This window comes from Sciurus vulgaris, assembly GCF_902686455.1.
Source record: "Sciurus vulgaris genome assembly, chromosome: 7".
NCBI classification, from domain to species: domain Eukaryota; kingdom Metazoa; phylum Chordata; class Mammalia; order Rodentia; family Sciuridae; genus Sciurus; species Sciurus vulgaris.
The window spans coordinates 43,147,383-43,162,418 of record NC_136467.1 but is presented as its reverse complement, the minus strand read 5'-3'; the positions used below and the strand labels follow the sequence as shown (position 1 = coordinate 43,162,418).

The 15,036-nt window shown below is 38.7% G+C and overlaps 1 protein-coding gene across 2 annotated transcripts in view; it reads left to right on the top strand.

Annotated features, from left to right (window-relative positions):
• The first annotated feature begins 8,847 nt into the window (after positions 1-8,847).
• Positions 8,848-15,036, top strand: part of HSF2 (heat shock transcription factor 2) — a 33,162-nt gene continuing 26,973 nt past the window's right edge. Inside the window, exon 1 of one of the 2 annotated variants that reach the window (XM_079146267.1) lies at positions 8,848-9,062. In XM_079146267.1, the coding sequence (XP_079002393.1) occupies positions 8,970-9,062 (93 nt within the window). In that variant the 5' untranslated portion in view covers positions 8,848-8,969. The remainder of the gene's footprint in view (positions 9,063-15,036) is intronic. The other variant, XM_079146266.1, reaches the window with a different exon arrangement.

The window sequence follows — 15,036 nt, the reverse complement described above, 5'->3', positions numbered from 1 at the left end:
AATAAATACAATCAATCAACAAACATGAAAAAATGTTCATCATCTCTTACAATTGGAAAGATGCAAATCAAAACTGCTCTAAGATTTCATCTCACTCCAGTCAGAATGGCAATTATCAAGAATACAAGCAAAAATACAAGCAATAATAAGTGTTGTATACGGATGTGAGATAAAGGTACACTCATACGTTTTTGGTAGGATTACAGATTAATGAAACCACTTTGGAAAGCAGTATAGAGACTCCTCAGAAAACTTGGAATAGACCCACCATTTGACCCAGTCCTTCCAATCCTGGGTTTATACCAAAGGACTTAAAATCAGCATACTACAGTAACGCAGCCACATCTATGTTTATAGCAGCTCAATTTATAATAGCAAAACTATGGAACCAACCTAGATGCCCTTCAACAAATGAATGGATAAAGAAAATATACATATCCACAATGGAATATTAACTCAGCCTTAAAGAAGAATGAAATTATGGCATTTGCAGGTAAATGAATGGAACCGGAGACCATCATGCTATGTAAAATAAACCAATCCCAAAATATCGAAGGATGAATGTGTTCTCTGATAAGCAGATGCTGATCCATAGTAGGGGGCAGGTAGGGAAGAATAAAGGAACTATGGATTGTACAGAGGGGAGTGAGGGGAGGGGTGGAGTGGGTGGGAAGGGAAAGGATTGTGAGACAGACATTATTACTCTATATACATGTATGAAAAGAATTTTTTTTTAAAAATTTATCAGTCAAATAAAGTTAATGAAAATAAATAAATAAATAAAATTTTATTTAAAAAATATTTTGGTTAAACTTGTTCTAATATGCAGAATAGTTGGGCTTTTGGGATGACTGGGGGATTTGGTATAGTTTTGAAATCATGAACATCCTACAGAGCATACATGAGCAATCTTAACTGCAGAAGTTTCCAGTAATGATAATGTGCAAGGTAGAGAAAGAGAACAGGAAGAAGCAGGGCTGAAACTGGCTTCAGATCAGATAGGAGTGGATGTTGGAGGATTCAATCAGTGGATATGGTGTTCAGTGGGTATGGTGAACTTCTCTACCTAGGCTACCACTGATAACCCAAGGCAGGGAAGCCAAACAGGCTACTACTTTGTTCATCTACTACATTAGTGTGCTAGAATTACCACAAAAGAGGTGGATTAAACAACAGAAATTTATGTTCTCACAGTTTTAGAGATTAAAATCCAACATCAAGGTGTTGGCAAGTCTGGTTTCCTCTGAGGCATCTCTTCTTGGCTCACAACTAGCTGCCTTCTCCCCATGTCCTCACATAATCACCCCTTGGTCTGTGTGTCATCTGTACTGTGTGCTCTTCTTATAAGGACACCAGTCATACTGGATTCAATCCATCCACATGTCCTCATTTTACATGATTATATCTTAAAGGACCTTGTCTCAAGTACGGTCACATTTTGAAGTGCCAGGGGGTTAAGATTTCAACATAGGAATTTTCATGGGAGTGAATCAGCCCATAATCCCTTTCATCAAGATCTAAATGATTTGTCTGGTTGAAACAAGACTCGAGGCTGGAATACTCAGTTACCTAACTAAGCTCTAGGTAAAGCAGGAGACCCAAAACATGTTTTTGTTTGTGTGTGGGTGTAGTATATTTGTTATTACAGATTTTGATAATCTAAAAAACTTCAAAGCAGTTTTCCTGGAAAAAGCAACATTTTGTTGTACTTTTCTGCATTTATAACAATAGTCTTAATTTTCAACTGGCCCCTAAAGTCTTAGTCTGTCTGTGGCAAACCATGTGTAAGCGCTAAGAGAGCAGCCCAGCCAAGTGGTAGTCACTGGGAGCCCAACTCTGCACCTAGCATGGGAATTAAAGTGCAAATAAGAAAACTGCAGCCCAGTTTTAGCGTTGAAAGTAGTAAAGGGAAGGCTACCGCTTTGGACTGAGGATGGCAAGCACTTACTCCATGTACATCAGATACAGGAAACTTGGGCCACCAGGTTTCATCCACAATAGGATAGGTTCATCATAGGATAAATCCTAAACAACACAGGGGAAAGGCATAGGCTTCAAAGTGGAAAAGTCTGAGCACTCCCAGTATCCTCTCATATGTACATACATATATCTCTTTGTAAACATACTGATTTGTGAACCTGTGAGAATGTGATCAAAATTGTTTGGGTGTCAATGTCCATAAATATCTTCATAAATATCAGCTCCTTTTCTCTTCTTGTAGCTGAGTAAAACTAGAGGAGACAGTTTCTATCTCAATTATTAAATTAATCTAGTGAAAAATAAAACAGAAATAAATTGGTCCAAAACAGACATAGAATATATCTTTAGCCACCAATGCCCAAAAAGTCACAAGTAAGATTTCGTTTCCTGATGTTGAATTGATGGTTATGAAAATACCAAAGAGTAAAGGTATTTCCTTCATTTCTATCCAATGGTGAAATCTCCCCTGAGCACCAAATTATTAGATTCTTTTGTCAAGCTTAAATATTTGTTATTGCCATAGAAGCATGATGTTGACATTTCTGGTTGCTAGGAGGGTCATAGCCTTAGATGCATATACAATAGCTTTCTTTTGGCTCAAATATGGGAGTTTTTTTTTTTTTTTTTAATCAGTATTACTTTCTTTTTGTATGCTGGTAAAAATGGATTTGCTATGTAAATCATACATGAAAATCTGAATTCACTAATCCAAAGCAATAAAAGCACCAATATTTAAGGATTTAAGCTTAAGATTTCCCTCTTTCTTTCTTTCCCTATCCTCTTATCTCCTTTCCTCTCCTGTCTTCTCTCATTCGCCCTCCTCTCCTCTCCCCTCCTTCCCCTCTCCTCCCCTCTTCTTCTTTCTCCAGGATCTTTAAGTGTAAATAAAAGCCTGGGCATAGTGGTGTACACCTATAATCCTAGCGGATCCAGAGGCTGAGGCAAGACACTGTTTCAAAACAAAAAATAAAGGAGCTGGCATGGTGGCCCATGCCTATAATCCCAGTGGCTCAGGCCTGGTGGCTCAAGTCTGTAATTCCAGTGATTTGGAAGGCTGAGGTAGAATGATCATAAATTTAAGGCCAGGCCCAGCAATTTAGTGAGGTCCTAAGCAACTTAAGACCCTCTCTCAAAATAAAAAACAATAAAAAGAGCTGGGAATGTGGCTCAGTGGTTAAGTATCTCTGGGTTCAACCCACAGTACCAAAAAAAAGTTAGCATAAAGAATTTTATACAATATATATTTTATCACAATTAAAAGTAAATTTAGCCAGGTGCAGTGGCACACCTTTGTAATCCCAGCAGCTTGGGACGTTGGGGCAGGAGGATCTCGAGTTCAAAGCCAGCCTCAGCAACAGTGAGGTGCTAAGCAACTCACTGAGACCCTGTCTCTAAATAAAATACAAAATAGGACTGTGGATGTGGCTCAGTGGTCAAGTGCCTGAGTTCAATCCCTGGTACCAAAAAAAAAAAGGAGTAAATTTAAATTTTTTTACCAGATGCAGTGATGCACATCTGTGGTCCTAGCTACTCTGGAGGCGAAGACAGGAAGATCACTTAGACCAGCCTAGGCAACATAGTAAGACTCTACCTCAGAAATTTTTTTTAAATAGCTGTATATAAAAATAATCCCAAAAACCCTCTACATGTATGTGAATACATGTATAATCTGGTATTAGATTACCAATTATGCCAAAATTTGAAAGGATGCCATCAGGTGTCAAATGAGTTAATTTGTATAAGTATTTGGTAGGCTGTTCAAGAAGATCAACAAAATAAATGGTATAGAACCTATATGGAGGAAATGGGAGTTCTTCACACAGTGATGTTAAGAGGTCTTTATCAGCCATAAGTGGTTGGTAATATATCTTGGAACATATCCTTAACCACTAAAATCTGAAAGGTGCCATGCAATAAAACCTAAAACCTAGCACTAAGACTTAGTTTTCATCTAACTGAACTCATAGTTCAATGTAAGGATCTGGTTTGTTGCATTGATCCGGAGAATTTTGTCCGATTTACTCTTGACAACTAACCTAAGCCAATCTTACTATTCCAGTGATTGGATTATTTTTGCAGTCCCAAAGAGTCAGAATTAGTAGAAGTTCAGTCGTTTGCCTTCCACAACCTTACCACCAGGTCGAAGAACTAAGAATCAGTTGGAATTCTGCCACAGTTACCAAATGGTACAAAAAGCTAGTCCCCTTGTTCTATAAACCTGATGAAGGACATGACATTATGGTGTTCCAACATCAGGTCTCAGCAAACTTTCAAGACAGTTGGCAAAATCTAGATATATTATCTTCAGACTAGAACAGGTCTCTGCTTAGAGCCCAGGACTTTTGAGGGTCTTGAATATCATAACACACACAAGAACATATGCTTATTAAGGAAGAAATGGGCACCTCTATTAGATGGGACCTAGAACTCATTGTTGGCATCCTGCAGTTCTCAACACCCCTCCACCCCCTATGCCTTTGAAATATGAGGTTTTTAGGTTGTTTGTCCAAGTCAGAGACTGAGGCTGTTTCAGAGTCACCCAGGGTCACCCAAATCCTTTGAATAAGAGGATAAGAACCCTAAAGTCAGGGACAAGGGCACCTTCAGAAGAAGGGTGTTATTTCTCAAGGTACCAAGATTCTCAGGTTAGTCAAAAGTGGAAGTGTACACTGTTTTTAACCCTCTTATCTCCTCGTAGTATCCTGAGCTTTACTCATTTCATGCACACACAAAAATTCATTTCACACCCATTATTCTAATTAACAAAACTTTGATGCTGATTAAAAAAAAAAAAGAAAAGAAAATATAATGCTTTCAGAAAGTAGGCATTCCATAAGTCTTTCAAATGCTAACTAACTGCCTCTGGAGTATTCATTCTTAATTAGGGTATTTCAACTATTAACTATCCCCAGGGGGCAAATTACAATTAAGGGTCACACTACATATTACTGTTTAAGTAGGAGTATTTTAGAGTAAATTATAGCAAATGTAACAAGCACCACATATATAGGCTTTATAAAGCAAGAGTTCTGTCATTAATTAGCAAGTTTTTAATGTGTCTAGCAAGCCCTTTGATCTAGAAGGTCAGAAGTCATTCAGTTCTATCCTTTCTTCTCAAGGAAAAGGCAGCTTGAGTCTTTTGATCTCAACTGTACCACATCACAGTGAGAGCACACAGACCAGGAAGGACATCTCCGTAGCTGATACTTGGATACTGTTCATAGTACTTGGCAAACTTTAAAGAAGTTAGAAGTGTTCCTATCATGGACACCTGTCCCTGTGTCCCTACATGTCTTTGAGATCACAGCACACTCTGTGACAGTGAATACCCTTTCCTTGAAGCTAATTTCTTCAGTTTAATCTAATATTCAAGATAGGCTCAGCTCATGTAATTTTTGAAGTGGTGCAAAAATCTCTATTACCAAATGATTTGAATAAAAAAGATCATTTAAACCCTATCATTGACAAAGATGAACTATAAACATCTTCAGTCTTGACTACCTATTTCACTTGGAACAAAAATCAGTCCCAGGGAAATGGAAACTGGACCCTTAATATGATTCTATTTTAGTGGAAATAACAGAAGTCTTCTATTACAGGCCATTTCACTAATCCACTACATTTTTCTAATGCTTCCAGGGCCTTTACATTTTCTTTTTTTTTTTTGCCTTTACATTTTCTAACCCTGAGTTTTAGTTCATCACCCTAATTGGTTGACTAGTTGAATTCTAGCAAATCTGACCCAGAATCAAGGTTTAATGTAGTACAGTTTCAGCCCAGGCCTGGTACAAGTGGTACTAACACATTTCCCACATAAGCTCCTCTGGCCAGTGCCTGTTGCTTGCAACTTGTTGTTTTAGAAAAAGGAAGGTTCTTCTTTAACTTTTTTGAACGACTTAAGAAATTAACTCTCAGTTTTCTAACCAGCTCTCTACTTACTTGAAAGCCTACCCAAAGGGACTTAAACATTTTGTGACGGTCATTAGTTTGGAAGGCAAAAATGACCCTCAAACCTGGGTCTATGAAGACACTCCATTACCATCTGACATTTCTAGGACTCTGATATTTTGCTCAGTATTAATAGTTCCTCAGGTATATGTCTCTCAGTTGAGAGTGCCTTAAGCTCTCCTTTTCAATTTCTTCTTTGGTAAACAAAAAGGTTTATACTGACTCAGGCTTAATAAATTGAAAGGAAATTCCTTATTATAACATGGAGTACATTTTATTCAAAAGATTTTAAAAAAGATGAAATTATTCATTCAATGAATATTTATAAAGCAGTTTTATGTTATTAGCACTGTGTTTAATCTAAGAATACAAAGGTAAACCGGGTAAGCATAGTCTGAGAGCCTAATAAGGGTTAACTGAGGGGAAATGAATAACTGCAATGTGATACATACTAGGAAGGTCAAGTCCCACAAGTCATGGGAGCAGATGGAAGGAACAACTGATATTTACATGGGGGTCACAGAAGACTAAATGGATGGTTAGCACATATCTGTGTATTCATTGATTTATTCAAATAATATATATTGAGGTTAATGCATACAAAACACTGATAGCTTTGTAGATGAATGGATGTAAATATTATATAATCTTTATATTAAGGAAGTTTTCCTACTCCAGTATAAAAAGGCACGTACATTTCAATAATATGTAATAAGTGCTACAATAAAGATCACCAAGGATTTCACCAAAGAGATGAGGTCCACAAGAAACTGACCTTGAAGGTTAAGGAGGAACTTAGCGGATAATGGGGAAGGGGAAGGGCTCTCTAGGAAATGTAACAGTGGTGGAAATAAACAGGTGTGAAAAAAATGTGACTTGTAAAATTAACAACAGTGAAGCAATCGGGTGGCTAAGACTAAGATGTGAAGAGTGGTAGACCATGACTGGAATAGTATATAGTATCAGAGCACTGACAGTCTTTTATGCCACCTTAAAAATTGAGACATAATTCTGGAAGTAAAGGGAAGCCACTGAATGGTTTCGAACAGTAATCTTCTCAGATTTGTGTTTTAGATAGGTGTCTATAAGATTGTGGAGGTGAACTGGAGAAAGAAGCCATTTCTTTGAGCTTCACTCTCTGAAATAAGTATAGCAGGTATTTTCACTCACATTTTATGTAAGAGGTCTGATAAATCTCATTCCAAAATCAACACATTGTCCAGGAAGAAATATAGGTAGAAACCTCTGTAGTTCATGTTTGGATTCAGTCTTCCTGTCCTTGAAAATAATTATTAATTGCTAAGTCTGGTTACACTGTTGATTCCAGCTTTTTTGCTTAATCGGATCAGAATCTGAATCAGATACTTTAAAGCTTCATCCCTGGATGGTTGTGGGGATTCAATAAGATATGTAAAGCCATCATATATAAGAGCTCATCAAATAGCATTTCTTTTATTACTTGTATCTCTTCATATATCTGATTTTGTTTCATTAAATAAGCCAGTGCTGAACACAACGTCAGTATTCAATAAATAGATGCTCACTGAATATTGTGCATATTTTTAAAAATAGATTATTTTACATATACCTAGGAAGTAAATTAATTCTATGGTGAATTTTTTTAGTGTTATCTTTGTTTGCAAATCTTATTTTTTGTTGACTTCTGTAAAAACTAAAAGTTTAATTTTGTACAATTTTACTTCTGTAAAAACTAAAAGTTTAATTTTGTACAATTCCTCACAAAGAATTTTTACAGTTATATTATGAAAGGTACTATGGGTGAAAATATATTCTTATCTCCAAGGAAGAAATGGGAAAAAAAATTGCAGATATACTAAAGAACTATTTCAAAAGACAGTAATTTAACAAACATTCGAGTCCACAAAACTGAACCCAAACTCAGATCTACTTTCTCCTTGCCCAACATTTTTTTCCATATGCCAAACTATTTCAGGCAAATAAAAAAACATGTATCTATAATGTAACTGCAGGAACAATAATTTGGCTAAAATAAGGTAAAGAATTATTCTGCAAGCTGGGCCTGGTGGCGCATGCCTGTAATCCCACCAGCTCGGGAAGGAGGATCCCAAGTTTAAACCTAGCCTTAGCAATTTAGAGGGGCTCTAAGCAACTTAGAGAAACCCTGTCTCAAAATGAAAAGAAGGGTTGGGGTTGGGGCTCAGTGGTTAAGTGTCCTGGGTTTAATCCGTTATACCTCTTTCCTCGTTAGACTAATTCTTTTTAGGCTGCCATAGAGTAGGCACTCGATGTCTACAGCACTAAAGACAGCATGTAAGCTGCCTATTACAGTGCCTGGTTTATAGTAACATGTACTCAGAAAATAGTTATTGTTTAAATTCCTCTTTTTGATAGATATTTTAAAGTAGTCGCTTTCCTCTAATGAAAATTTAGGAATAATGTTCATTATTTTAAGTTTCTACTTGGGGCCTAGCACATCCAGTTTGAAAGCTGCCCTCAGTCCCACGTGATTTATCCCTTCAACTAGATAGGCACAAATTACACTTTGCCTGCTAAATTTATGACTCAAAGACCTCTCACGGCTTTTTGTAACCTTTTCAGGCACAAACCGAGAACTCAGTACCTCTTCCACGTGAAAACAAGTAAGCACTTTCTCCTACGCCAAAGGTCCGCTACAGAGAGACCGCCTGTATAAAAGGCGAATGAGAAGGCAGCGCCCCCTTCAGCTCCCGCCCAGCACGCCCGCAGCATCCAATCACTTTTCTCGGTGGTGCGGCCGACGCCAGGGACTGGCTCCGAAGAGGACGGGCGCGAGTCCAGTGCGCATGGGCGGAGTACAGAGACTTGTCCGTCACGTGCGGCCGCCGGACCTCCCAGCCTAGCTGCGCGCCCGGCGGGGCTGGGTAGGGGGCGGGGCCCGAGAGCTGCTGCGCCTGCGTGGTGGGCGTTCTCCGGGAGCAGCTGCCGCCGCCGCCGCCGCCGACGACGACACCGCCAGCACCGCCACCACCACAGCCGCTGCGTTCGGGTGTAGAATTCTGAATCCGTGCGTCTGGTTAACAATGAAGCAGAGTTCGAACGTGCCGGCTTTCCTCAGCAAGCTGTGGACGCTTGTGGAGGAAACCCACACCAACGAATTCATCACCTGGAGCCAGGTACGGCCGGGGCACCGCGGCCTCCGAACCGCCTCCTCCCGCTCCCTCCCCCGGGTTGTCCTTCGCGGCCTGCGGCTCGACGCTCCCTGCCAGGCCCGCAGCGCGCGGTGGCTGTGAGGCGCGGCGCGCGGCCTCTGCGCGCAGCCTCTCGGGGACCCCTGGTATTGTTCAGGCGGGGAGCCGGGCTCGGCCGCACCGCTCGCCGCGGGCCGCGTTGGGGGAGGGGCGACCCGTAACGGTCCGGCCGGGTCGGCGTTCGGAACCGGCCCCGCGCAGCCTGGGCAGTAGACGTGCCCAGGGCGCGGGAGCCACGTTATTGCACACTCATCCTCCGTCGGGCTCGGGTAGGGATCGGAGCTCGGAGACACAGGCCGGGATCTTCGGCGCGGGGGTTTGCTGGGGAAATCTGTACCCTAGCGACCTGACCACACGCACACACCCCTCGCTTTGCATCTGGGATCTTTTATGAGGAGAGCGGTCGGGAGAGTAGGCAGATGTCCAAACGCAGGCTACTGCTTATCAATGGCATTTTAAAACATTACACAGAAAATAGCAAAGTATCCTTTGGTGACTGGGCTATTTGTGTAATCGGGCGTTTTATAATTATGATAATGAAAGTGCTAATAGACCGTGTTCAGTAACTTGGTGAGGAGCTAAGGATGAAGTGATGAATTTCACTAAATAGTTGCCCGCAAAGTGGAATATGGGTGCTTAGGTTATTTGATCATGACTCCGCGTCCAAACAAGGAAGACCCCACTCAAGCCCCTTATCCAGTCTGGTCTAATTTTCTCTGTGCACAAGATGGATGGGTTTGCCCCTATGACCCAAGACCCCTTCTAGTTCCAAACAGATTCAGCACAGAATGATCCGCATCAACGGTACATTTGCTTTTAGTAGACACTTGGATTATTGGAATCAATGTATGAGGGGTTTGGCGTTTATCTTATTGTAGATGATCACTTATTCGGGAGTATTTTCATGTATGGAATTTTGAGAACAAGTCAAAACTATCATCATAATGCCTGGCCACCTGTTATACTAAATAAATGTTACCTCTCTGATTCCCCTTTCTTCTGTTTCTTTCCTATTTTAATAATTTTCAATTTTATTTTAACAACACCATATCAAGTATATGAAATTTTGACTATTCCAAGACTGTATTTTACCTTGTATCAGTGTCATTTATTTATTTTTGAGCTTTTTAGCATTTAATTTTCTTATACTGTCAAATGAGTTATCTTTTTAAACCCTTCTGGGTGAAGCTGTATTAAGCATTTGATGAATTCTGTACAGTTGTACAAAGAAAGGTGAAAATAAGAAAGCCAGCCACTAGGATGTACTTAAAATAAACAGATGTCTCATGCTTTTCATCAGTCAGAAGGATTAAAGGTTGACAAGGATGGATCAGCACAGACTGTTACTCATCTATGTATTCATGTTAGAAATTGGATGAGGTACTCTTCTGCCTGAGCTGACTTTATCATACTTTTTTAGACTTGGAAAAGCCTTGATTTTACTATTTAGAAATGGTACCTAAATGGTAATTGGTTTTAATAAAAGTACATTATGTCAGTGGCAGGTCCAATAATTCTCATTAGACCCAATATTTTAATAACATTTTATGTGCAGTATCAAATGTGGAGTTTCATATTAATCCACAAATGCTTAGTTTTATGAATTTAAAGACCAATAGACAAGACACTTATTAATTTTTGTTGATTCTGTCATTAACTCTTAGCCTTTGTTTTTTCTTTCTGTACCAGGTATTGAACCCACAGGTATTTAACTGCTAAGCCATATCTCCAGCCTTTTTTATTTTTTGAGACAGGGTCTCAAAATTTGCTGAGGCTGACTTTGAAATCCTCCTGCCTTAACCTCCTGAGCTGCTGGGATTACAGGTGTGCGCTACTCTGTCCAGTTTAGCTTATATTTTAACTACTCATTTTCTAATATACCATAAGGAAAATGAAAGTGAACTCAGATGTGTGTGCCAGAGACACAGTAAGTGTTTAATGTTTGATGAACGTGTGAAATCCCTGTAAAATTTAGTGCTAGTGGTAGGAATGATAAAGACAGAATTACATTTGAAAAGAATTTTAGAGATATCTAGTTTAGCTCCATCCCACCCACCATAATTGAGGATTCTAGGCTTAGACAGGTTAGATTACTTAGCTATAGTTACACAACTAGTCAAGATTGGAAATCAGCCTCTTAACATAGATTTCTGAACTCCAAGGTCAATCTTCTAACAGATTTCTGAGCTCCAAGATCAATATTTCACCAACTGTACTAAATTGAACATAGAAATTAGCCCCATATTTAGTTTTATATACCAAAATGGTGTCCTTCATAAGTCAGAGGACAATTCTGGGTAAATGTTATCTAGTACTAACCTAGACATTTAATGCAGCTGCCCATCTTCACTCTTGTTCTCTCACAGATTTTCCTAAAAGCAGTGCTAATACTGAAAGGTAAAACTTTAAACAATGATGTTAGATGGAAAAACCAAAATAAGTTACTCACATCTTTTAAAAGTTGCTATTTATAGTTGTTTCTGACTTTTTTTTTTTCATAATTGTACTGAAGTTCTGTTGAGGTAATTTAGCATTTATACTATCTGAGAGAAAAATCACATTAAAGTCTTTTAGAAGAAGCAGATGTTTTGGGAACCAAGCAATCTTTAAGGCACCCCCCCCCCACACACACACACACACGCACACACTGGTGGAAAGTAATCATCTCTAATTTGAGTGTAAGGCAAGGAGAGAAAACTCACCAGCTGAATTTTGGAAAGTTTGGCTTAACACTCCTAAAGACTTACATAACTTTAGTTTTCCTTGAAATTTGTTCTATGGCAAAATTGGAAAGTGAAATAATACCCTCTTCATTAGGCAAATATAATATTCTGAATGATCAAAATTATACTAAATTTGTTACTGACTCAAAATAATAGGTTATTAGATCCAGGGCCTTTAAGAAAAACACACTGTACATATTTCAGTTTGTCTTTTATTGCCTCCAAAACAAAAAGTCTTTTTTTCTCTCTTGTGTGTGTGTCTTTTTTTTAAACATTTCCCATAACTTCAAAACTACATATAGCAGTTCTTTGCTCTAATAAACAATCTGTTTCCACAATCAAGGGCAGAGGTAGTACTTTCAGACAACTTAAAGTATGTTTTTAAATGTATTATGTCCTAAAGAGGAGGGCACATGTTTAGCTTGGAAGCAACTGGGGAAACTTGATATTCAGAGACAAGAGGTTATTGAGGTTAAATTAAAGTTCTTGCCATTGATAGTGAAGAACAGCTTTTACTGTTGTTGAAAGTTGATAATTGGTATATATTGAAGTAGCATTAAAGAAGGAAAGTACTGGAAGGTTCTTACTTTGTCAGTGTTCTTACCTTTGTCTCTTCCTCAGATTTCTTGAGAGAAGACTAAGTGATTTCCACTAATGACCTCATACCTGTTTGTTCCACTTTTTTGTGCCCTTTGGTAATTCTCTACTACTCACTTATCAGCACAGATGAATAAGGAAGTTGAAGGGGGAGGGAGCAAGACCAGAAAATTTGCACTGTTTTCTAGCTGTTTTGAATGAATTTGAGCAGTAAGATGGTCTGTTCCCAGTGTACTAGTAATTGTTTTGAATATCCCAGCAACCATTGCGTTATTTTGGTATTCCAAAGTGAAAATACAAACATGGCAGAATAAGGGTAAAATCCAACTTAAATGGGCCTGCAGAAAAGTTGGAAGACTCATTTGCAAATTGTTTTTATTTGTAGATGTAAAAGAGAGAATGAACTAAAGACTTAAAAAGAAATGGTTGGTTTACATAAAAAAGTTATAGACTTGTTAAGTTGCACATTTATATTCTGAACAATGTTTTCACTGGGCTAAAGTTTAGATTATTTGTAAGAACATTTTGAGCATTCTACTTTAAGAGTACCAAAAGTTTTATTTAGGCAGTAGCAACTGCTAACTACTCTTCCGTTAAGTTTGCCAACATTTATTTGTAAGGTTTATGGAGAAGGTACCAATCTCTTCTGTTCCACTCAATAATGTCTTTCTGATCCTCACAAAATGTTTAGGGAGAAGGGAGAGTTCACTGTGAATTGCTTGAGCCTAATAGGTTAATGGCAATAAGATTGAATTTTGGCACACTCAGAGGTAATTTACTAATCTCAGATTAGAGATTGAAGGAATACCATAAGTAGAGAGACAAAATGATAGGAATGAATGAGGGACAAAGCAGATTTAAATAAGACTTTCATCTTTATTTGATATTATCCAGAGTTGAGATTCTACAGATAAGATTGAGTCCATTGAACTAAAGATTCATTTAGTAAGTTAATCATAAATACTTATTGTGTACCTGTTAATGCCAGTGTGCTAGGTATTAGGAATCTATTCAGTAGTGAACCATAGTGCTTTCCTTGGTGGAGCTAACTTTCTAGTGGAAGGTATTGATAAAGTAAGCTAATATGTATGAATAATTTAATTGAGCAGGGATAAGTACCATAAAGTAAACAGGGTAACAGTCTGTCCATTATGATCCAGTCAGAAGACAGAATCCACAGAGTTTTTCAATAGGGGAAGTTTAATAGAGTTACTGTGTCATAGGAATTGGAGTAAAGAAAACTCTAAAGAATATAGGAATAGTTTGAAGGAGCAATCAATATTGGTATAGCTATGATAGTGCCAAAGTAAGTGCCTCAGGGCTAAGATCCTGCCTCATTTGGAGAAAGTATGGCCATATTTCACTGAATGGCAGAGAGTTCCTTGGTATTGGACTGGTGAAACTTACTGGAAGTCTATTAGTCATGACCTGATCGATCTTATTTACCTATTGCCTATAGTTGCTTTTTTTGTTGTTACAAAGAGAAAGTCATGACCTTATCAACAAGCAGAAAATATTTATCTGACCCTTTAAGAAAAAGTTCAGCCCCTGCTTTAGAGTAAAGTTGTTCTTGGGGGAGAGGTCTTACTAGAGACACTCTTTTGAAACTGCCTGAGGGTAAGGTAAGACCAAGATGGGTGACAGGGAAAGTTGCTATCCTTTGTATCCCTCTTATCTTCATGCATTACAATAGCTCAGTGCTTGGAGACCTGTTTGCAAGTTCTCAAATATCCCCAACCACAAAACAGTTAATTGTGGCAATTAGAATTTAAAGGACCCTGCTCCTTGTTTGCAGAACAGACAATAAAGAATATGTTTGGAGCAATAAATTGGTAATTGGTACATAATCTGAGTGAAATTTGTGGATATTAGGAAGAATGAGGAAAGCTGTACTGGAGAGATGGCATTGGAGCACAAGCTTATGTGATTAGAAAGGGCAGACCAGAGAAAAGGGGAATAGCAGATGGAAAGTTCTTGAATATGGAATGTTCAAGAAAGTAAAAAGCTCCATGTTGTTATATCTTTAGAGACTAGGAGAGTGAGGTCTGAAAAGTAGACAGAAGCAGATGGCAAAGGGCCTTAGAGTTGTAATAGGGATATTGGATGCAAGGCAACCAGTTTGAAGACTCAGTTTTCTAGTATGGTATTGAAAATGGTGGCTGAAACTAGACTAGTTGTAGAAGTGGTGAGAAGAGGCCAGATTTGATTTCTACTTTAAAGGTCGAGCTTCAAGGCTTGCTGGCAAATTGACTCTAGTTAGAGAAGGAACAAAGAATCAGCAGTGACTCAGATTTGACCTGAGCAGAAATGTTGGTTGAAGTTAATGTTTTTTAAATTTGAGATTAAAAGTGAATCCCTGGACGCAGGGCACTGGTGCACGCCTGTAATCCCAGTGGCTCTGGAGGCTGAGGGAGATTCAAAACCGGCCTCAGCAACTTAGCGAGGCCCTAAGCAATTTAGCGAGACTGTCTTAAAATAAAAAAAATTCAGAAAGGGTACTGGGGCTGGGGATGTGGCTAAAATGCCCATGGTTCCATCCCCAGTACCCCCCCAACATAAAAAAAGAGTCAATCACTGGT